Consider the following 25426-nt stretch of genomic DNA (forward strand, 5'->3'; position numbering starts at 1 on the left):
GCTATACCTATTTTTAATGAATATTATGTTGCATTATATTACCTATTTTTGTTTTGAATGTATATTATTTATTCATTCATACAAATACATATATATTACAAAAAAAATAACGTATCCCTAACTCTGTAAGGCCAAGAGCCCTGTGTTGAATTGGGATACAACATAATGGAAAATGGAAGCATGTACAATGTACCTTACCTTTTTGTTTTGAATGTATATTATGTTACATTATGTTACTTATTTTTGTATTAAATGTATATTATTATTATTTTTTATTTTTTTTAAAACCTTTATTTTAGCATAAATAAACAATACATTCAGTAGAAAAATGAAACACTTAAGGTTGAACTTGCCAAAAAAGAGTCTAGCTCTTGTGTTTGGCAAGTTTACAAAATAACATAAAAATAAAACATAAAATGCAAAACAAAATAATAAAATAAATAAAAAATTAAACAATTTTAAAAATTGAGAAAATATAACACTAAAAAAAAAAATATATAAAAAAATATATTAAATAAAAACACAAAATTTGTAAACACGGGCACATATTAAACATACATCTCTTTTTTTAAAATACAGTTAATGTTAATGTCAAGATGTCAAGAGTTATGTCAAGAAGCTTTTCTTCAATTTATCCTTAAATTTTTCGTAATTTATTTCTTGACGTAGATTTTGAGGTAAATTATTGAAAAGCTTCCGTCCTATGTAAGTATAATGATGTTTGGCCGTGGTAGTTTTGATTCTCGGTAGAGCGAGGCATCCTGTTCTCAACCTTCCCGTAATACGGTCCGATGGGAGGCTCTCCTTATGCACCCGGAGCATACAGCACTTTCCGTAGATATCCTCCACTCTTAAAACATTAAATTCTTTGAACAGTTCGGTAGTTGAGAACAAGGATGGTTTATAAAGTATTATTTTGATGATTTTTTTTTGTAGAATTTTCAAGGGTCTAAGATGAGCGTTATAAGCCCCCCCCCCCATCCAACTATTGCATATTGAATGATTGACTGTACTAGAGCATAATAAACTGTCTTTAATTGATTCGTCGATAAAATACCTCTAAGCTTTAAAATATGTGGAATAATTTTCTTAGTCTTTTGCACATTGAATATATTTGTTCTTTCCATTTAATATTTTGGTCGATTATTATTCCCAGATATTTCATCTTAGATTTTTCGGTCAGGATAACACATTGAGAAGAACAGTTTGTATGGTCTCCGCAGTTTTTGTCGTGAGATTTTAGGTCTATATGGTTATGTCTATTTCTATTGTTTAATGTGAATGTTACTTATGTTTCTTTATATTACCTATTTTTGTTTTAAATGTATATTATATTATATTATATTACCTATTTTTGTTTTGAATGCATATTACGTTACACTATATTACCTATTTTTGTTTCGAATGTATATTATGTTACATCAAATTTATATTATCTATTTTCTCGGTTATTTATTCCCGCTGCCTTTGTCTCTTGTTCTGCGTAATAAATTAACTATTGTTTTTTGGCGCAATCTTTTAATTTTTAGTAAGTTTACAATAGGGTCAAAGAACCAGTAAATGACCACTCCCCAGTAACTCACTATTGGTAAAAAAAACACAATATAATAAGAATTGCTACATGTGTCGTCAAAAAACTTTTAACACTAGAAACTATGACAAAAGCAGTAGGCGGACACATCTTTTGGTAAGAAACAAATCTATCAGTTTTGAGCTGTGAGTTGTCAAAAGGTAATAGTGCGTCTTCCCGTTATTGTTCTGAGATTGATAGTGTTTTTATAAAGAAAGGTGGGGTAAGTGTTTTATTTGATGCTATTTCTTATGCAATTGGTGATTCTGCTATTTTTTTAGAGTAATATTAATTAGAATTGTAATACTCGTATTTCAATAAAAAAGTAAAAGAACTTAGAATAATTAATGTGTTTTTTATTCTTTTCTTTTATTTTATACGCTTAAATAATGAAATTTATACCTTTAATCTGGATTTCACTACAAGCTGAACCTTAAACGGTCATTCATTGGTGCTTTGACCCTACTACAAGTGCGTTTTTTAAATATTTAGAACAAACTCCCCTTTTGGTGACTAAGCAAAAAACAAACTTTTATTTTACAGAAAAACAAACTGTTTTTCAAACCTGATATTGGGGCTCCTAAATAAATAAGTAGGTATCTAGATTTCAATTCTAATTATCTAGGAAAACATTTTTGAGGGGGGAATATGGATGTTTAATAAGGCGTTTACAGGCCTTATGACCTGGTTTAAGTGGCCACTTTACACACTGTGTAACATTCACCGTTCTGCCTTAGATTAAGCATCCACATTTCCCATATGTTGACTTTTGTGAAGTAAAAGAGCTGAAACATTTACCATGTGGGTGAGATTCATCCGACTGAACCATTTCGCCTACTAGGCAACGCTTGAAAATAATTATTAGTAGAAGTATAAACTTTTTATTATACAAATAAAAGACGAGTGATACACTAATCCACAAATTTGGAATATCCAGTGACCGGTTTCATCGCTATCGCGACATCTTCGAGACTGGTATCTTTATTAAGTAGTTCAATGTATTTATACAAAACAGAGGTAAGGATAGAGAATTCAAAATTATATGAAAGTAAATTAAATAAAGTTTTTAAAACACGCATAAAAGAGCACATACAATCATGGGCTAATAATAAAGATAATTCAAATTTTGCCAATCATTTAATAGAAAATAAACATTCCTTTGAATTAAAAAATAATGTAAATTAATTCATATTGCACCTAAAAGCCATAAAGTTGACAAATTAGAAATTCTCATAATAATAGACTAAAAAATAAACCCGACGTAGAATTACTTAATGAACAGATTACACACGTGCTTCTCCATTACTTTACCCATTGTAATATATTTTTACTAATGACTTTTTACGCTTTGTTTTTCAGAAATCATAATTTACAAAATCACACTCACGAAGGATGGGACACTAAAAATAAAATAAAATACTTAAACTCATTAAAATAACATTATATCAACTCATTAGTTAAACCGAAGAAAAAAAATTGATAATGATCCTTAAGATAAAAATAACTTTATTTAATTTACTTTCATGTAACTTTGAATTATCTATTCTTACCTCTGTTTTGTATAAATACATTGAACTCCTTAATAAAGTTACCAGTATCGAAGATGTCGCGAAAGTGATGAAACCGGTCACTGGATATTCCAAATTTGTGGATTAAAGTATCACTCGTCTTTTATTTATATAATAAATTACAATGAACTTCCATCAAGAATTTTCACTTACAAACTTAAATGTTTTAGAAGTATAAACGAGTATCTTATGCTAAATACTACATTTTCACTTTTCAGTTATAGGGCAGGCCCCCTGAAGACTCGGGACCCGGGTGGCTAGGTTCGCTGTGATATATTGTCAATAACCACTTTTAAAAATGAACGAAAAAAACTCGTTTCATAAAACAGCAAAATAAAACTGGGTTAATTTTCAGACTTTTCACCCAAGTTTTTTTGTCGGGGCCCTCAGAAGTTTGGGCCTCTGGGCCGGAGCCTAGTATGCCTACAACGGTTAATAAACAATGATAAATTAATGAATCGTGAATTAGTTCGTTCACCTCAAATTTATTTGGTTAATTGCGTGCCGTAACGTCATAATGTAATCACAGATAATGGCGGAATCTCTTGATAATTTAGATAATTCACCGATTTTGCATCTGTCAACTAACAATACGTAATTATATTAACCTTTTAGTAAATTAATACAGTACCCGACATTCAATGAAGTACATCGGGCTTAAGAAAGAGACTGCTGCATGCTGGCCTAATCGGCTAATTTCGGCTTTGTAGAGCGTCGTCTTTGTCATTCATCCATGTAACAGATACTGGACTCGTGTGACAGAGACGAAGCTCTACTAAGTCGGCAGTCTCTTTTTTAAGCCCGATGTACTTTATTGACTGCCGGGTACTGTATATTAGCGCACTAACGTTACAGTTGTAGAGACGCCTTTTCTCTCTATTGCGTAGAACAAAAGCGTTGGAAATTATTGGTTTGGTTTTTGGTTTAACAACAGACGTGTAACGGACGGTTTCGTCCGTAATTGATAATCCATACTGATTTTTGTCCGTATGGGCGGCTCTATAGCGGTAGCGCCTTATTACTCTGAAGTAAGCACCCTCCAAATAGTAAAGTAGGTAGGTATTATTATTATTAACAAATTACAACAGGGATGGAGAATGCCGTAGAAAAGGGAATATGGAAGTCAGGCATCTACAGGGCTTATGACCTATCATTGAGTGGTTTAAGTGGCCACTTTACACACTGTGTAACATTCACCACATTGCCTATATTATTCATATTTCTTCATTTCTTCCATTTGTTGATTTTAGTGAAGTTAAAGAGCTGAAACCTTTATTGTTGTAAAGAGATTCATCTGACTGAAGAATTTCACATACTAGGCAACGCCTGATAACAATTTTCCAATTTTTAAACTTCTTCTTGGACCAGTTGGTTTTTATTACAATATCTGAGTTTGTCCAAATGTTTGTAGACAAAAGACTGGATTTCACACCCTCGTTAGTCATTAAGAATCTTAATGACTCCCGAGGGAGTGAAATCCAGTCTTTTGTCTACAAGCATTTGAACAAACTCAAATATTGTAATTAAATTATTATTATTTATTATCATTTTTTAAATGCATTTTATGTCCAACTTGTGGTATATTGGTTAACACGTTTGGTTGCCGTGCACGAGGTTAACGTGAAATATTTATTCAAAGCGATTTTCACAGCAATTTTTCGTGTTAATATGGAAATATTTTACATGTATTCCCACAAACAATATACTGCATTTTCAACAACTAACTTTTTTCAAAAATGAGAAAAATATTATAAAATTAACTGAGATTACTAAGACTCGGACGGTTCGTAGAAATGCGGTTTTTTTTCTGGTGCCGCATCGTAGTAAATGTATTATAAAAAAATATAATTATTAATATTTTTCATGCTTTAAGCGTTTCAGCTTTTAAGAGCTTATTAAATTCATTAATACAATAAAGACTAATTGCAACATTAATTATCTGTAACTTATTTCGATGACAGAAAAGATTTGTTTTCTTAGAATTTGATCAGCACCTTTACAAAATAATTTACTGACCAATGCTGAAATAATTCAATTAGATGAATCTCACTTGCATAAATAAAGGTTTCAGCTCTTTAACTTCACAAACATCAACAGATGAAAGAATTGACGGAATAAAGATGTTTAAATATGGGCAGAATAGTGAATGTTACACAGTGTGTAACGTGGCCACTTAGATCAGTCAGGAAAACTTGTTGAAATCCGGCGCTCCCCAAACACTAGATTTGGAGACCGTGCTTTTGCCGCCGCCGGCCCCTCTGCCTGGAACCAATTGCCTTCAAACTTACGAATCATCGACAGTCCCAGTCAGTTCAGATCCCAACTAAAATCACACTTCTTTAAACTATCATACCCTTAATTTTAAATCTGGAAATATAATGTATCACTTAAGTTTAGTTAGAATGTAAGTTTAGATATACAATTGTAAAGTTCCCTTGAGGTGATTTTTTACAAAAATGGCGCTATATAAATCAGCCAAATATTATTATTATTATTATTGACAGGTTATAAGCCCTCTAGATGCTTAGACTTCTAAATTACCTTCTCTTAAACGTTCTTCATCTCTGTTGGAATATGTTAATATAAACAGCTCCCCAGGGAGTTGAATCCAGTCTTTGTCTACAAAAATTTGGACAAACTCAAAATATTGTTGATAAATATTTTATTATTTTTGACAACTGTATTTTCACAGAAATGTATTTATAAAATAGCCTACTTTATTTTTTTTGCATAAATTGACACTTGAATGAATTGTTTTTAATTTCTATTCTTACTGTCAAGTTTGTTAAATTGAAATACGATAGTATTTTTGGCAATAACATTTAGATTTGATTATTATTTTGTCTTTTAAATCCATGTTTTATATTGAAGATATGATATTTTAAATGCATTTACTAAAATAATTAATATATTATTTACCACGAATCTCAGAGTATATTAATTTTAATTACAACGTCTTGACGAGACTAACCAAATATGGCAACCCTATTTCCATCGGGTGTTGTACGAAAAGACATAATATTATGTATTTTCCTAATCAAAATCAGCAGCAAAGATGGGAACGTACATGCTCAAATATTGCATGAAAACAGGCGTAGCAAAAAACTAATTTAATTTTACATCATTTATTGAATCGGCATCAAAAATGTGGAATAACAAAGTTAAATGAATCGCTTTGTTATTTACAAAAAACAGGAGAACTCAAAATAAATTCCATGTTTATATTTGTATACAAATTTCAAGTGTCTCGATTGGTTACCTGTCATGAGAAAGTTATTGCTACTAGAAATTGGATGTAAAAAATGTTTTCTTGCATGCGGTAAAAGAGCCCTTCATTGTACGGCGAAGTTTCTCTAAAATGTATGAAAATAATCAGAAAAATTATGAGACGGGAATCTCCAAAATTTTTTTAATTTTTTTTTTTATTTGTTTTATTTAACTTTTTGTACATAATGTTATTTGTACATTGGCGGGCTTTTGCCATACGGAAATTTCTTCCAACCAACCAATAAAATAAAAGTTTTATTATTATAATTCAAGTTACAGAACATATTCAATAGAAGAAAAAAAGATTAAAAAGCTAAAAATATATAAAAATAGAAATAAACGTATTTGTTTATAAATTACTTTAAATCAAAACTATTGCTCCGTGGGAAAAGGGAAAAAAGAGGAAAGAGGAAAAAGGAAAGGAGGAGAGATTAAGGAAGAGAAAGGAAGAGAAAGGAGATGTTTCTTCAGATGTGATTTAAACAGAGATAATGTAGTAACATCTTTGATGGTGGATGGGAGATTCCATAGTCGAGCCGCATGGACACTATATGAGTTGGAGAAGAAAGGGGAATTGTGGATGGGTATTCAGAGAGTGCCTTGAGAATTAGAACGAAGAGGTAAACCATGAACTGATAAGCGTTGAAATTTTTCACGCAGTTATATAGGAGCGTTAGCACTATGAAGTACATTGAACAGAAGTAAGAGGGAGTGAAAGTCTCTCCGCTGTCTAATTTTGAGCCATTTCAGTTGCCTACGATAATCAGAAATGTGGTTATATTTCCTAAGACCAAAAATGTACCTTATGCATGTATTCTAAAGTCGTTCAAGTTTATCGAGTTGCTCACGGCTTAAATCAGTCATGGAAACATCAGCATAATCTAGAATGGGTAGTAGTAATGCTTGTACAAGGGTGCATTTAGTATTAATGGGTAAGAATTTTTACAACCTTCTAAGTGAGTGTAGACTGAAAAATATTTTGCGGCTTAATTCATTAGTATGAGCTCGCCAGCAGAGATGTTCATCTATTTGTACTCCTAGATTTTTTACGGATTTCCTGTATTAAATATTGGTACCATTGACATTAAGAGGATTAAGTGAAGATACGTCTAGCTTACCAAGCAATCTTTGACCACACGCAAACATAATTTGTGTTATAGATGGGTTTATTAGTAAACCATACTCTTTTGTCCATGTTGACACGCAATTTCGTATATTAGACATCGATTATATTGCTTCGCTGGTGTTTTCAGGTCTGCAATGAAGATATAATTGTAAATCATCTGCATAGAGATGATATGAACAATTGAGACGATCTGCAATCGGATTAATAAACAGGGAAAATAGTAATGGTGATAAAACTCCACCTTGAGGTACTCCAGCGGCAATATCAACCCATTCCGACTGATGTAATACGAGAAAGGTCAAGCTCCTGTTGCAGCAAAACCAGCACTGATTTTTTTCACCAAATCAACCAAATGCAGTTTTTACTATCACTGACTGTCACACTATCACACACTGCGATTTTTTTTTCAATTTTTATGTATCGTATTGTCAGCGCTATGATTTTTTAAAGTTTTGGGCATTAAGTTCTAGACATCCTGGACATCTGATGATGACTGGGCAAAACTAAATATATGTGTTTTTTAATCTCATAGTTTTACCACACATTCGCCTGAGAGATCGAATTTTGACAGCATTCAGTCTACTTTCATCTTTGTTTTTCCAAGTCCATACTTCGCTCCCATATATCAGGGTCGGGACCAGGACACCGTTGTGAACTGCTAATTTTGCTTCTTGCGACAAACATTCATTTGCCAAGGTTGATTTAAGTGCACCATTCACTCTGTTCCCGGCACTCACCCTCCTTTCAATATCTTTCTCAGTCATTCCATCCCTAGTAAACATATTCTCAGATACACACATTCCTCTACTTGTTTTAGTGTAACTAGTTAGCACTAATAATAATAATAGCTCGCTTGTCAAATAAAGTGATGGGGATGAAATATTTGTCGAACAATGGCTCACACTGTTAATAAATAATAGAACACATTTTTACATGTTAAGTTTAAATAAAAAAAAGTGTACATCGATTCACTCGATCATAATTTAATCCAAGTAGAATTACTGTATCATGTGAATATCCTTGGAACAGAGCAGCGATGTGCCGATGAGTCATCAATGTTAGTTCCGCTGAAAGTGTCTATTAAGATCAAAGGACGCGGACTTACTACGTTATAGGGGGACCACCGTTATAGGAAAAACTGCCGCAAACGTTAATAAATGGTTGACAATAACTTTATCTAAGAAGTAAATATTCGTAATAATAATAATAACAACTGAAATAGGTTCTTGATTGTTTTCTTCTCGCCGTAATATGGAATAATGTTGATTTTACGAAATAAAATCCGCAGATGGAATTTGATATGCGACGTCTTCGGTTGATATGCTTGAACTCATGATTGACTCAGTTGATGAGTTTTTTTTTTTTTTTTTTTAATTTATTTGGAAGTTCAACAAGAATACATACAATACATACATTTTTTAAGTGAGCATAACTAACGTTCTTTACATATATTCTCAATTATAGAACTTCAACATTCTACATAAAAGTGGCCACTTGAACCCAACCTATGACAGGTCATAAGCCCTGTAAACGCTCGAATATCCATAATCTTGAAACAAAAATTCTACCCATCTCTGTAGTGATATAAATAATAATGACTTAGAATGCTCTTAAGCTAGGGTTTCCTAGGACAGCGGTGTCCGTATCTTAACGGCCGTAGTGAACGGTGATGCGGTGGACAGCCGTCATTACGGTGACTAGAGAGTGGTTTCTTGGGAAAACGATGTTGTTAAATATTATCAACGCCGTTTTTCTAGGAAACCACTCTCTAGTCACCGTTACGACGGCTGTCCACCGCATCACCGTTCACTACGGCCGTTAAGATAAGGGCACCGCTGTCCTAGGAAACCCTAGCTTAAGAGCATTCTAAGTCATTATTATTTATATCACTACAGAGATGGGTAGAATTTTTGTTTCAAGATTATGGATATTCGAGCGTTTACAGGGCTTATGACCTGTCATAGGTTGGGTTCAAGTGGCCACTTTTATGTAGAATTCTACAACATTCCCCATTCCGCTTATTAGCGAATATCCATATCGGTGACATTTTTGGTTTTAGTATATATGTCATGAAACAGGGAAAGCTTTCGCTAGCGCGTTTGGAGCGCCATCTATGTATTTGATATTGAGGTTAAGTATTAAAGCAAATTACTTTATTTATGTAGCTAAGACTCTATCCGAGTTAAATTAATTAATTCTTAGTCATGTTCTCGGGTTAGGTTAGTCTCCATCATTAGATTTTATGGCTCAATGTTAATGGCTCAGCTCGATCAAAGATGATTCGTAAATAATAATAAACTGCAATTTCGACTAATATAAAAAAATGAATATAACCTTTATCTTATTTAACTTATAAATATCACCATTATGGTGCAATAATACTGAATTTCTTCCGAATCAACATTTTCTGTACATTTTGTACAAGTCGACATCTTCTTTTCCTCTTAAAAAGGATCCAACTGTCAATTGGATAAACTTGTTTGACGTCCTTCCAGGTTCTTGGGATGCAATTTTTTTTTCGTTTGCTCTCTTCAACTTCTGAAGACGAGCGAAAGAATTGGATCATTTTCTCTGTCCAGTCCATCGTAGTACGACACCGTCAAAGGATCTAAAAAAATAACAATGGTTTATTAGTGTTCCATGTTGAAATTAAATAAAAGAAGCCACCATTTTTCCCATCGTTTTAATAATCATTATAGTTCTTAAAATGTAGCATGATTAGAATGACAGTTGTCAGAAAAAGTGACGACATAACTTTGTAGTAACGTCAAAGGAGTTATTTATATTGACACACGAAAAATCATTTGTATCTGGTGTGTTAATTTATTTTTTTAATACAATGCTTGAAACATAAATCAACATTAATATATAAAATCAGCTTTAAAACTAAAATAAACCTAATTATTAACGACGTTCTTACAAGGTTACCATTCTGCAAAAACATTAGAGATGGGACAAATCGATCAATGTAAATTGATCGAATGAAAAAATAATTCATTTGATGTTGTTCGTGAAAAAAGTATAAATTTCTCATTTTTTGGTGAATAATTGTGTTAAACACACTATAATAGCTTTGTTTTTGCGTTTTTTGTATCAATTTCCGAAACAGAGTTTCATGATTGCATGAAATAACTGATAAAATCGATTTGATCAGTGATCAGTAAATTCCATCGCTAATGAAATTAGTTTAACAGTTGTCATTCTAATCAAGCTATATTTTAAGGACTATGGTATAGTCAATTTATACAGCCAAGTACTTATAGTACATCATCTCTATTATGCCTTTCAATTTTAGGGCCATCTAATGTTATAAGTGATGTCCCACCTCTGTTGCAATCAATTTTTTTTCACGTTCCCAACCGTGTCACCAGAAGTCAACATCTGCTATTTATTAAATCTCTTAAGAGCAACTTTTGTTTTTATGCCCCAATGTCCAGAATGTGTAGGTTAGTCAATTCGTCACATAACTTGAAATTCTCTGGGATAGATCTTCCGGCTTTTTGTAGATCTCTTCGCCGCTAAAACAGTGTGGGATGAAGATGGATTGGCATAGTTTAGCTCGAAGTATTATTTGTTTATTGTGTTTATGAATATATTGGATACCATCATTTTATTTTCCTTGTTTGTCTTTGCTACATAATTTTATATTCTTTATGTTCAGTTTCTTGTATATATACATATATGTTTCTTGATGTAACTGTTGTAATTGGCTTAGGCCGTATATATAATAAATAAATAAATACTGTATGTCATAAAAATACTGACTGTCTACTGTACTGAATTCTAAATAAAAAAAAACACTAAACTATTTATTAACGATTACAAGTTCTCAGGTTTGTTAAGTGATTATTCTGTTTCTTTACCCCGGTTTAAGGATAGGTAATATTATTATAAACGAAAAGGACACTTACCGTTGCATAATCCTCCGTAAGGACATTTATTTTCTCCTCTCGTGTACATCCTTGCTCCTGGCCAGAGGCCAGTTGGCCCATAATTACAAACATAATACTCAAAAACCTGTCCAGATATAACTGGTTTATTGGTCTTGAATGAATATCCCTTTGGGATATAAGGATTCAGCTTCTTGGTCTTGGCTATCTTGTCCTTTAATTTTTGGTCATGATACAAAACTCTGTTGTGGATGTTCTCCAAGAGTTGGTGCTTCTTCTTCAGCTCATAGAAGAGTTTGGACTTTGATTCGTAGCTGAGATAAGGCGAGTCTAGTTGCTTCATTTGGTCAATGTAACTCTTGTAAAACTGCAACTGTTTCTTGTGGAAGTTAGAAGTTTGTAAATTGACCACTGGTTCTTGCGCAGTTTTGTTGTATTGATCTTGTTTGTTATTATTTTTACTATACTGACCATCTTGACCACTATTTCTGTTATAATACTGCTTGTATTTTCCATCATCCTGGTATCCCTTTTGCTGGTTGTATTGATAATAGTCAATTCTTCTAGCTTGTCTCAGAATTTCACTTTGGTGTTCTTGGAAATGTTCGTCTAAAGAAGGGTTACCTCCCTCAATCTGTGTTGTGTCCCTTTTGTAGAATCTCTTTGGTTTTTGTGGATACGTGCGCTTTCCACAACCAATGTACCGAGTGTTTCCCCAAAGCATTTGCGCATAGTGACCAGTAACCTCATCAAAACTAGAAAAAATAACAATATCAATGAAAACAGCTACGCATTAAAAAGAAGTAATATGTATAAGTTTTCTTATATGATCTTGGAGAGTAAAAATATAAACAACATTAGATCAGGAAGATGTAGATAGAACGCGCAGAACGGAAATACATAATACAAAATAAGGAACTGGAATAATCGTGAAAGGCTAAATAAACAAAGTATTTTGAAAGGCGAGGGAGAAAAACTTACATGAAATTATCCACATTAGAATTATCCATGAACTCTACCTCGCTATACCAGGAGAGCAGAGCTTGTTCCCAGGGAACTCCTCCTTCTGACAAGAACACGTTCTGTCCTACAGTGAATCGAGCTGGAAAGGCAAAGAATCATTCATATAGAAATATTAACCATCCATCAAAGTCCTTGGCAACAAAATTGCCAGATATTTGGAGTAGGTATGGAATTACATCCATGCTTGGATATTGCTTGTAATATATTTCAGGCAGGTAATCAATGAGCAACTTACGATCCAGTCGACAAGCATCATGTCCAAAATCACACTGATCTGCCCACGCTTGCGCAGTTTTAGCCAACTCCTCATCCCAATGCTAGAAAAAAGATAAAAACAAATAAATTCCTGTCCAGCCCATGACTAATTAATTGATTCCTGTATTTTTTAGACATATAAAAAAAGTTGGCATAATCGAAGAAGTTCTGTATCTTCGATTTTGAACTCTAAAGAGTATTCTGAATTTAAATATTCTTTAAGATTTGTTTTACTGGAGTTTCATTATTGTTTACAAATGAATAGTTATATGTTTAACAATTTTACCCTCTTGGAAGATATTAAGACTTCGCATACTACAACAAAGATAGGGGATATTTTTTGTGAAGAAACTATAAATTTCTAGACTATATTTCCTTCTCAAAAATATTTTATGTCGTTGTTAGCTTCTTTAAGACAACACTTCCAATAATTCAGATTATTTTAATATTGAAGGGTCACGTAGAATGTTTCGGCTATGGCTTATAAAAAAATCACAGGAAACTCGCCAGAAGGAAGCAGACTATTGACGTTCATCGACAGACCTCCTTATCTACTTGAGTGTTCAACACTGTATGTCTTGCAACCAATTATTTTATATTTGATGATATAAAATGTTCTGGCTTCTAAGTCACCTTTTATTCTTGTCCTGACCATGTGATAAATCATCTCGTTCTCACAAACGATCTAATTTTTCGGTGCATTATAGTTTTGACAATTTTTAATACTTTAAATGTTTGAGACTACTCACCAAGTACTGCATATCTGTCGCTGTCGGTTGGGGTCCAGGATATCCCCTGGACTCTCCTCCATTGGCAACCAGAGCCCTCAGGCTGTTATGCGTGTCAACTATTATCTTCTTCTCCTCCTCAGTCAATGGACCCCCAACCGACGTGTATCCGCACTTATTGCCTAATCCCTGGAAACACGAAAAGGTGCAAATTACTTCCACGAATTAAAAATCCCTCTTTTCTAGCAATCGTCAATACGAATTCTGTAATACAAGATAACCAAATCAAACACACTGGTATGGAGAAGGGCTGATCTTTCAACTAAGAATGAATCATTTTGTCAAGGAAATATATAAACATCTTCATGCTAAAAATAGGATATTACTATTTATTCTCGCCATATACACCTGTTTTACCACACTGTCGTCATCCATTCGTTATATATGACCAAACCATCTTAGAGACCCTTTCTTAATCTTATCACTTATGTCTGACTCAGATTTACACTCTGGCCTAGTTTCATCATTTGTAACCCACTCAACATTGATTTCCCACATATTCGTCTAAAAGATCGCATTTTGACCGCGTTCACTCTGCTTTCTTCCTTCTTCTGCCAGTTCCACATTTTACTTCCACGAATAAGTGTTGGGACTAAAACTCTGTTGTGCACTGTCAGTTTAGCTTCGATTCACATATTTTGTTAGCAATTACTGAACTTAGCGCTCCGTTCATTTTGTTGCGACCATTTACTCTCCTTTCAACATATTTTGTAAGACATGTATATACAAATTAATACATTTTTAACATAGAAAACTAGTATGTTTATGTTTAGTGACGTTAGCAGGCGCTACTCTGGGCCGATTATCCCGAGTGTTCCATTTAGGGAGAAAACCCACCTCCACCCGCAGCTGTTATAGAATCCTAGGGGACTCTCTGTCAGCCAAGCTATTATAACAAATTTACTTTGTACATAAATATGTATATGGATTTTTTTTATTATTATGATCCGAAACATCCTGAACGAGAGAATTATTTCCGAGTGATAACGAAGCATCCCGAATGGATAACTGGTCGGGTATTTACGAATATACGAGCGGGATTTGAACATCGAACCGTTGATCAGGTTTGTGACACTACCACGAGACCTTAAACAAATTTTACACTTTTATAAAAATACTAAATTTAATTAGAAAAACAATTAAAATACACGTTTTTACTTATCAGCAATAACATCTTGTTAATTTGGCTATTCGTTTCTATGATAAATGAACCAGGCACTTAGAAAATCAATTCATATGGTAATTATTTAACATTTTATCCTAAAATATCTATAATAATGTCATACAAAGGTGACTTTGGATTTAAGATAATATTATGTCACTGTCATGTAATGTCAGGTCTATAATATCACACTTGGTGACACTTCGCTACAAATGCAAATTACTTTCCATTTTTTATGGGTTCTAAGTTGAAGTTTGAATTTTATTGCTGGGTCCGGGTTGTTTTATCATTAGTAATGGTTAAAAATCAAAAGTAATAAGTAGAACTGGCTTTTTTATTTAAAAGCCAGTCTGCCTTAATGTTTATTTATTTATTTATATATACGGCCAAAGGGCATTTTTATGGACATATTTATACATAGACAATTATTATAAAAGAAAGTAAAAAGACACAATGGTATATAGTAGGCTTGGGGGGAGAGGAATCGGGAAAGAGGTGTTTATAGTTTAAGTTGATTCGGTGATCGTATCAAATAAGACAACTTGTTATCAAATAAATCAAGACTGGTATGTTTGTTGGCAAACCTAAGAATTCTGGGTATAGGGGAATGAAAACCATAGTTAATTCTATGGATATCGGTATGAAAGAGTAAGTTTTGTCTGAGGTTTCTAGTTGGGATATTTAATTTTATTGAGCTCAGTAGTTCAGGCGCAGCAAAGAGTGAGTTGAGAATTTTAAATAGGACTAGAAGGTCGGATTTATTTCGACGGTCTGGAAGAGAGTAGTTAGTTTCTAACTCATTAAAGCCCAACCTCCAGCCTATCTTTCTTAAAAATCGATGTTGAACTGGTTCAATATTCTATCAAGAATATCAGTGAATATCATAATATGGAGACCAGATAACAGAGGAATACTCTAGGTGCGGGCGAACTAGGGAACAGAAGAGAGTATTAAAGGTATTGATATTTTTGAAGTCAATGTTGCTTCTGTTAATAAATTCAATGAGTTTTAAGAATTTGTTGATAACACGTTCAATATGAATTGATAAGAAAGTTTAGTGTCAAGTAAAATACCTAAATCTCGTATAGTCTATACGACTACTCACACAACGATGAAATATTATCATCTGTGTCTAGTATACGAGATTTAGGTATTATACTTGACACTAAACTTTCTTTTCAATTCATATTGAACGTGTTATCAACAAATTCTTCAAACTCATTGAATTTATTAACAGAAGCACCATTGACTTCAAAAATATCAATACCCTTAATACTCTCTTCAAAAATATCAATCATATACTGGTTGGATTTGCCAGACGAAAAAATCTCATAACCTTGCACTTACTTAAGTTAAGATGTAGATTATTTGATGAGCACCAGATGCTACAAGACAGTAAATCAGATTGTAATAGTGAACAATTGGAAGGGTTGTCAATCTGTTTGAGAATCTTGGTGTCGTCAGCGAACAGCCAAATTGATGAAGTAAGAAAAACATTTATAAAAAGTATTCATTTGTTCATACATTAAAGATTCTATTGTTGCTATTACTAATGTTCAAACAACCGGTTTTAAGTGAAATTTTTGGTAGAATTTTATGGCAAATAATTTCAAAAAAATTCATCTAATTCGATGATAGGTTAAAACAGTATTTAACTAGGTTTTGGAGACCAGAAGTCTCATAAGTTCTCACGAAAACTTAAATTCAGTCTGTGAAATGTTTTTTTAATGCTTTTGTAAAGTCATTCCTTGAGGTAGCGTATTACTAAATAAATACGTATTAATGGGTAAAAAGTCCTTATTGAATGTCAATATTTAAGAAACAGAATATTGTTTTAAACAAGTAGTATTTTAAACGTTTGTATGCTAAATTGTTTATAAACAAATACATTATCAGATACTACTTCTTAAATGGCAACAAAAATGCACGCGGATGAATAAAATGTACCGTTTTCACAACTTAATATTGAAATCATTAATAAACATTTATTATTACGGTATACCAGCAAAAATTCATAAGGACAGATGCGACATGCGAGCAAAGATGAACTCTTAAAAGTCTGCGGTAAATAATTCCTTTGAGTGCGGTGACGGAATATTCTAAAGTTTAGACATTTGAGAAAAACATGGAGACATACTGTTTAATAATTTATTTTCCATAAATAACATTAAACATGTTATTTAGAAATGTTACAGCAAAATAAATTTAAAATAATGAATACGCCGGTTATCTTACATGTGTGCATCCCCCATCACTGTCAATAACATATTAAATACCTTCCACACAAACACCGGCCACAGAACAGCGTCTCTGTCTTTCTTGTTATGAGTATATATGGTTGTGCAATTTCTTAGACAGATTTATTGCTGTATTGGCGTCACATTCATTCTTCGTGTAGCAAGGATAAACATTTTTGTATTAAAATCCAGCATAGTTATACAGATGTTACTTAGCAACTCCGGTGCGAAAATGTCCAGTTGAAAATTAGAAAAAAATACAACTTCAACATTTAAGAAAATAAGAGAGATATATTAAGTCTTGTATCGCAAGCAGACTAATATGACATTCCAGCCACACTAGTTTTGGGTTAGTGATGCTAGATGGCGGTAAGATCGTTCGCAGCGCGCTTGCGTCACGCGGAACGCTTTTGATATAGGCTTGCAGTTTAGCCGAAGAAAGCATACTTACCTGGCGTAGGGGACACCGTGATCAACAAGGCGGTTCCCCCAGGGCGAGGCTCTTCCATTGCACTTCGGTTGGGCTGACCCTTGCGATTATCCCTAATGCGGATAACTCGGGCGCGTAATTTTTGGTAGTCGGGACTGCGTACGCGCTGCTCCCGCATTTAACTATGTCAGTAACGGCCCTTCAGGTCGAGTAACTTACGGTGTATGTTGGCCGTCAATCTCTTTTCTGGCGTATTGATCCGGGCATCACCGGGGGGGCTTATGTTCTGTTATTGTTCCTCAGAATGGTTACGCCAATCCTCAGTTTCGAAAAATTAGTTCTTGGTGTTATCGGGTGCAGTTAGTGCAGTAAGATCAATGAGGAAGTTCAGACGTTATTATTTGTTAATAGACCATTAAACCAAGCCATTTTTTTTTTCAATTTTTACGTATCGTATTACCTATCAGCGCAATCGTTATTTAAAGTTTTGCACTGAAATAACTTCACGTGTGACGTCAGAGGTTCTCTTCCGCTTATTCTCGGTCAGTTCTGCCATTGGTCCGTTTACAGTAAGCAAACCGGATAACTTCCTCGGTTCTCTTATCATTTGTTAATTCATATGAACCAGTGACTATGTTCAAAGTAGTTCGTTTTTATTTTTAGCGGCAAACATAATTATAATACAAATTAGTAATTCTGAAATTGAGCTAAAAAAGAGATAAATCATTTGTGTTGTGGAAAAATTCGCCTCAAAACAAAGCTAAGTCAAACTATTAAAAGTTTAGAAATAAATTGAGTATGAATAAAAAACGAATTTATTATAACAATTTATTTGTATAATAGTCGTAAAACTTGGGACATGATTAATAACATATTAGGTAGAAAAAATAAAAGTAGTTGTGATGAAAAAATTGGAAAATATTTTAGTGACACGATAACTCGAATTAGTAATGAATTTGTACATTATTTTACAGACTCCATTGATCATTGATCAAAGAAAGGTAAGCATATCGTTGGGAAGGCACTGCGTACGTTTCTACAATAGAATACCCGACAATGTCCTAATTATGACGGACAATAAATTTAAATGTGTATTTATTTTATATATTTATATATACTTTTACAATGTTTGTATTCTTTTTTAATATGGAATAATATTCCCTAACTGGGGACCCCAATAAAGTAAATGTTTCTCTCGGGCACCCCATGCCGAGAGAAACATTTTACAATTAGTGAAACGTGCCTTAAATTATTTATTTAACAAAGTTAACATAATAATAAAATAAAAACGTAATTAATCTAACTAACCTAATTATCATTAACATATTACAACAGAGATGAGGAACATTTAAGAGAAGGTAATATAGAGTTCCAGGCATCTACAGGGCTTATGACCTGTCAATGGCTGGTTTAAGTGGCCACTTTACACACTGTGTAACATTCACCATTCTGCCCATATTTGAACATCTATATTCCTTCAATTCTTTCATCTGTTGATGTTTGTGAAGTTAAAGAGCTGAAACCTTTATTTATGCAGGTGATATTCAACGAATCGAATTATTTCACCTACATACTAGGCAACGCCTGAAAATATTATTTTTTCAATTTCTCTACTTCTTCATGGACCAGGTAATTTATCAACAATATTTTGAGTTTGTCCAAATTTTTGTAGACAAGGACTGGATTCAACTCCCCGGGGAGATGTTTATATTAACCTAGTATGTAGGTGAAATAATTCAATTCGTTTAATCTCACCTGCATAAATAAAGGTTTCAGCTCTTTAACTTCACAAACATCAACAGATGAAAGAATTGAAGGAATATAGATGTTCAAATATAGGCAGAATGGTGAATGTTACACAGTGTGTAAAGTGGACACTTAAAACAGCCATTGACAGGTCATAAGCCCTGTAGATGCCTGGAACTCTATATTACCTTCTCTTAAATGTTCTTCATCTCTGTTGTAATATGTTAATATAAACAGCTCCCCAGGGAGTTGAATCCAGTCCTTGTCTACAAAAATTTGGACAAACTCAAAATATTGTTGATCATTAACATAATAAGCAATATAAACTAAAATAGCCATAAAAAACATAACTAATTCGTAGACTAAATTTCATAAACAGTACACCAATTTTACCTATTTGGCTTGATCCACTCATCGATCCTTGCGCAACCCACCTCCACTATTCATTTATTAATAGCAATTTTATATTTTGAGTACTTACTAATTGTCCTTGTGGATAATGGAAGTAGATTGTACACTTTAACCGAGTAGTAGGCCAATCCTCTTTGACCAAAGGTTGTATTAATTCTTAATTGTTTTTGCAGCATCAGGGTGGAGTATCTAGTAACTCTTGTATTTGTGAGAAGAGTTATGGAAGGTAGAGAATAATGTTTGTGTGCGTATAGTAACGGAGCTTTTACATAAAGTTGTTTTACATATGATACATTAAGATTTACGAATATACCGAGGGAGCTAGTTCTGATTGGGACTCTTAAGATAATTTTTATTAAAGCTTTTTGTGCGATTTTCATTTGTTTGATCAGTTTGTCATTTGCACATCCCCATCCAATTATCCCGTATTTCAAAACTGATTGAGTAATTGCGTAATATATTTTTACAAGTTCGTTTAGGCTAATTATATTACTTATAGTTTTAAAAAAGTCAATTTGTTTTTTCTATTTATTTTTAACATGTTCGATTTGATTAGTAAAAGGCGTACTTCTAAAAAAGGCCTAGTATAGACTAAATGAGTACATGTAAGATAGCAGTATATGGAACTGACGATACTTTTTTATTTGTTTTAATTTATTTGATTATTTTTAGAATGTGTAGTTATTTATTGAAACTTGACTATCTCTTTGTATTGATTTGTTTTTATTCATTTTTACAGAGTGTTCTTTAAACCCTGTCACATCCGAAACCACGATGAGCAGCATGAGCAAGAAGACATATTGGCACATTAAAATATTTTTTTAGAACGAATACAGTTTACAAAAATAAAATATTTAAAAAAAAAACAAATGGTTGCTTACTTCTGCAGGTAAGAAACGGGGGGGAGGGGTAGTCTGATACACCTTCAACAGCGCAGCCATGCCCCCCTCGCTTTTGTTTTTTTTAATATTTTATTTAAAAAAAATTCTTCGTCATAAATATTTTTTTCAATATGTTAATATGTTTTCTTGCCCATACTGATCATAGTGGTTTCGGATGTGACAGGGTTTAGAGAACACCCTGTATAGATGCTGATGGAAAAAATAATTTCTCCAGAAATCTAAGTATTTAAATTTTATAAATCAATTAATTAAAAAATACCTGTAATAAAAAAATATGGTCACCTTATACATTAAAAGTTTGAATAAGGTATCATTTAATATTAGATTTGGCTGCTTTCTGCAAAATTCTCACAAAAAAATCACAAAAATTTCTTTAACTCATAATTTTATTATTTTAAAAGTTGTTCTAACAAATTAACCAAGTGATTCTTTACAATTAAGTACCCTAATATAAATATAAAAATAATATATTCGATACATATTAATACAAGATACAACCATACATCACAGTTTAACTAGGCTGGCTGTTTTTTTCCGAAATGCGCATCTTAGATTGTGTGGTCAGTGAGACTTTTAAAATCATTAAAACCGGTGAAATACATAACTAAATTCTTTTTTGCATTATTAAAAAAAAACGAATGTATGCATTATTTACTCAGAGTAATAATGCGTAACCTAGAGAGGAGCCCAAACGTTGGAAAACCATTATATGACAATTGGGTATTAAGTTAGCTACAGTTCGCAGCAAAACAATGAGCCGTACTTAGGTCGAGAAATGCCAAATGGATATTAATTTGCATTGTAAATATTTTTTAATATGTACCTGTGTATTTATTATTGCAGGGTTATTCCAATTTATTTTTCTATAATTCAACTATATTTATTTTATAAAACTGAAAATACATGCGTGTGTTTATTTTATTTATTCATTTTATTCACAATATACTTATGTTACATTTATTTATTGACACATAAATCCCAACTCCATGGAACCAAAAGCCTGTGTTGAGTTTGTTTGTTTGTCACATCTCCGAAATGGCGAGTCGTAGCGGCCTGAAATTTGGACACGTCATTTAAGATGCGATTTCAAGGTTAACATTGCTATTTTCGAGTAAAATTTTAACTTTATATGGATGCCTAGTGCGGCCCTGACATATTGCCCATAATCAACTGTCATTATCAACAGTAAACATACTCCCAAATTGAGAAAAAATACTATCTGAAGTGAATATGTATGTTGATATAGTTTTTAAATAACATAATACACGTGTCGTGACAATAAATGCCAAAAATCAATGATAATCATGGGAAAATATTCGAAATCAATCCTGTGAGAACTGACTCCTTTAACACCTTTGACGCTCCCTACTGCTGCAGCCAAACATACTGCAATTAACCATAGTCGATTTTAATTTATTATAACGTAAATATCCAAGTTATTTACAAACAAAGCCAAGCACAGCTACAAAAGCATTCGATCAAACCGTTATGTTTATGTTGTCAAATAAAACAAAATGGCCACCAACAAAATAAATAAAAAAATTGAAAATTAGTTGCTAACCAACAAACCAACATCGCTTGCGTTCTATGAAACATAGTGGCAGGGCTTCTCTCTAGGTTACGCATTATTACTCTGAGATTATTTATCATTTGTCAAAGTAAATAACAGATGTATTGGAATTCATAAATGTTATTCAATATTTGTATATAACCATTTACCGTCTTTTTTATGTCTACCGGTCGAGACGTACCCGTCTCTAAGTCAGGACACATTATTCATTTATAGATTGTACACCCTTTTTTTTCCTAGATTTTAACTAAAATCACTTCGATTTTTTTAATGTAGAACGTAAATTCGTTAAAATAGCGTGGCTGACAGAGAGTGCCCCAGGACTCTATAACAGTTGCGGGTGGAGGTTGGTTTTTTCCCTCAATGTCCACGTGCAAACGACTTTTAAGTGAGAAAAGTGAAGTATCCCAGAGCCATCTCTCAGCCTCCAGTCAACTGAGGATCGATCTGGGAGGTGGGAGATTCTTTTTAACTTATCTGCTGGGATCCAAACCCATCTCCTCGATTCCTTTCACCAATTCCTCTCACCGCTCCACAAGGCCACTTGGCTTGACTCCATTATTGAAAAACGGACGTTATAATATCTATAAAAGTAAACGTAGATTCAAAACATGAAAGTTTAAAAAAAACACGTTCGGAAGATCCTGCTCAGGTTTTTTTATAGTACAAAGTTAATAATAATGCTTAATGCCGTGGATCAAGTTAACACTGACCACTGAAAACGAGATTATGTTAATTATTATTGAACAGCTGGTGAAGTTGTAAAAAACCTGTATCTATAATCTACTCGCCGAAAACTTGGTTTTCGCATTTCTGTTATATGTTTTTGTACAATATTAGTGTTTCGATAATGCATGATCATTAAAAGGAAACGCGGTTTTGGCTTTTCTTCGTACAAACGTATTTTCTCCCTGGATTATGTCCTAGAGCGTTTTACCGTAAAGCCTATAGGGAGCGCAGTCTGACTTTTCTTCATGCAAACGTATTCACGTATTTTTTCGCATGAATTTATTTATTCATTCAAAATTACAAAATTAAATATTTATGAACTTATTAAGGCTTTTTAGGCTATGCCCGTGTCAAGCCACAATAAATAACAATAAAAATACATAGTAAAATTAATTAGATCAAATTATAATGACATAGAATAACAATCTAGAAAAAAATATGGAACTAGAGCGGTGATTTTTTTACACACTATACAGGACGTTCTTTAAACCCTGTCACATCCGAAACCACGATGATCAGTATGAGCAAGAAGACATATTGGCACATTAAAATAAATTTTTAGAAAGAATAAAATTTAAAAAAATAAAATATTTAAAAAAAACAAATGGTTGCTAACTTCTGCAGGAGAGAAACGAGGAGGGGGGAGGAGGGAGTCTGACACACCGTAAACTACGCGGCCGCACCCCCCTCGCTTCTCCCCTGCAGAAGTAAGCAACCATTTGTTATTTTTAATATTTTATTTTTACAAATTTTCTTTGTTCTAAATATTTTTTTTAAATATGCCAATATGTCTTCTTGCCCGTACTGATCATCGTGGTTTCGGATGTGACAGGGTTTAAATAACACCTGCAGATATCTTTTAATAAATTGTTTACTAGGGGAACTAGAACATTTCAAAAACCCTTAAAAGCACCCAGTTTTATCTGCTGTTTTCGGGTACGGTACGTATATAATAACCATTTTCAAAAAACTCATAATTTACCAACACGTATTATTTCATTATTAAACTCTTCGGTCAAAAAATCAAAATCGGTTTGGTTTTAAAGTGCGATAAAATTTGCAACAAAACGTAGATTTTAGTCGGGCATAATAAGTTCGACGTACATTTAGCTTTTTCGCATAGTGTCCGGTTGACATTTATTTAATTTAATTGGGATTTTTTTTACAGCTATTTACATTTAAAAAAATAAGTAAAACTATATTAACAATACTAGAGCCAATCAAAAAAATCCACTGTTAATCTAATAACACATAATATATAAGAAACGAGTTTATAAAATTGTGTGTGTGCGACGTTTGTATTCATGTATGTGAATATGAATGTGTGTGAATAAATGTGTAAGGATGTGTTTGTGTCGGTGCGTAAATAAAAAAAGTCATTTAAAACGTGTGTAGGAGAGAACTAGGTAAGAGCAATAGTTTACACCACAGGCGTATTATCTATTCAGTGGTTTATGCCTACTTTCGAAACCTTTTAAAAAATTGAATTTTTACACAATTGATGTGAAAGTATGTACAATTATGTAAAAAATAAATAATACACTGGCACTCCAGAACGTGCCAGTGGAGTGGCTACATCCATAAATAAAAATAAAAACATATTAAATGTACCGTACCTATTGTATAAACATTTTTGCTAACTATGTATTTGTATTTTATATTGGATTAAATAAATAATAAATAAATTTGCGAGAGAATGACAGAAAACCATGTTCAAATACCTATTCAGCAAAATTATCTGACACTGAATATCATTTTAATGGGATATTGATCGTTAAACATTAATTCAAACAATATGTTAATGTCTTATTAATTTTTCATTTTTATTTATACATACGTGTTAATATTAGACAAAATGGTACAAAAACACTGTCGAAATTTGCGTGTACTGGGAGTAGGCTTAGTATATAAAGGATTTGTCAAGCCAAAAATATATATGCACTCAGTTCCTGTATGAGCAAATGCCTGTTCTAAAAAATCGATTTGTTGCGGCAAAATACCTTTAAATATATTCATCGAATATGTTTCCCATAAATAAAAATAGTAATAAAAGAAAGTGGAAAAAAACGTTAAATATAAAAAAATTGTCTTATGGGAATCGCATAATATTTAGATCACTATCCTTAACAATTTTTTTGATTCCTTACTTCCAATGTCCGTCAACCAAATCACAATTCTTTTTTTCAGTACTTTAGTTTTTTCAGATTTCTAAATACACGGAGTGGTATATTTTTTTGGTAATCCCGTGTAATGTAAATTGTTTTGATTATAATACGGTACATAAAAAATTAAAAAATATTTGTTGGCTTAGTTTAATAGTCTATTAACAAATAATTTTTTTTTAAACCAATGAACTTCCTCATTAACTATATGAATCCTGAACGAGCATAAAATGTCTCCCACTTACCGAATAAATGCATCTTGTGTGATTGCTGCACAAAGAACAATAATCTGTGTTTTGTGATCCAACCTGCCCCAAGATAATCACAAACAAAACAAAACCTATCCCGATTTTCTGCAGCATTTTCACATGGCTGGTTACATCAAAATTCGAACATGCCCCTCTGCACATTTCCTTGGATAAATTGAAAAATTATAAGTGCAAACGCGCGCTTTTCCGAGCCACCTGTCAAAATACGCGGGAACGTAAAATCTACAGGAATATAGCCGAACGTCTACTCGCCGTCAGTTCTGTGCGTCAAATATTCAATGGCAAAAGGTTGCTCGCGCTTTTAAACAAACCAGAAGATAC

At 32.8% G+C, this 25426-nt stretch overlaps 1 protein-coding gene and 1 non-coding gene across 2 annotated transcripts; one reads left to right on the forward strand and one right to left on the reverse strand.

The window, feature by feature from the left end:
- Positions 1 to 9927: 9927 nt before the first annotated feature.
- On the reverse strand, positions 9928 to 25382 carry LOC148281853 (uncharacterized). The gene is made up of 6 exons (XM_088226019.1): positions 25082 to 25382; positions 13449 to 13616; positions 12680 to 12761; positions 12403 to 12523; positions 11443 to 12176; positions 9928 to 10139 (listed from the first exon to the last, which is right to left on the reverse strand). Exons 1-6 carry the CDS (start codon positions 25244 to 25246, stop codon positions 10063 to 10065), a joined length of 1347 nt encoding a protein of 448 aa, XP_088082145.1. The 5' UTR covers positions 25247 to 25382; the 3' UTR covers positions 9928 to 10062.
- On the forward strand, positions 17330 to 17492 carry LOC148281854 (U1 spliceosomal RNA). Its single transcript, XR_015822268.1, has one exon. It is a non-coding gene; the product is annotated as a U1 spliceosomal RNA (small nuclear RNA).
- Positions 25383 to 25426: the final 44 nt, after the last annotated feature.

Source organism: Micrasema longulum, unplaced genomic scaffold (genome assembly GCF_059751315.1).
Source record: "Micrasema longulum isolate JH-2025_06_02 unplaced genomic scaffold, ASM5975131v1 h1tg000403l, whole genome shotgun sequence".
Lineage (NCBI taxonomy): Eukaryota > Metazoa > Arthropoda > Insecta > Trichoptera > Brachycentridae > Micrasema > Micrasema longulum.

Excerpts from the sequence above, each read along its gene's own strand:
- LOC148281853 (XM_088226019.1), bottom strand. The coding sequence starts at position 25,246 with ATGTGCAGAGGGGCATGTTCGAATTTTGATGTAACCAGCCATGTGAAA. Across the intron at positions 12,177-12,402 it reads TCTAATGTGGATAATTTCAT|TTTTGATGAGGTTACTGGTC; the intron begins GTAAGTTTTTCT and ends TATTTTTTCTAG. Across the intron at positions 10,140-11,442 it reads TTACGGAGGATTATGCAACG|ATCCTTTGACGGTGTCGTAC; the intron begins GTAAGTGTCCTT and ends TTATTTTTTTAG.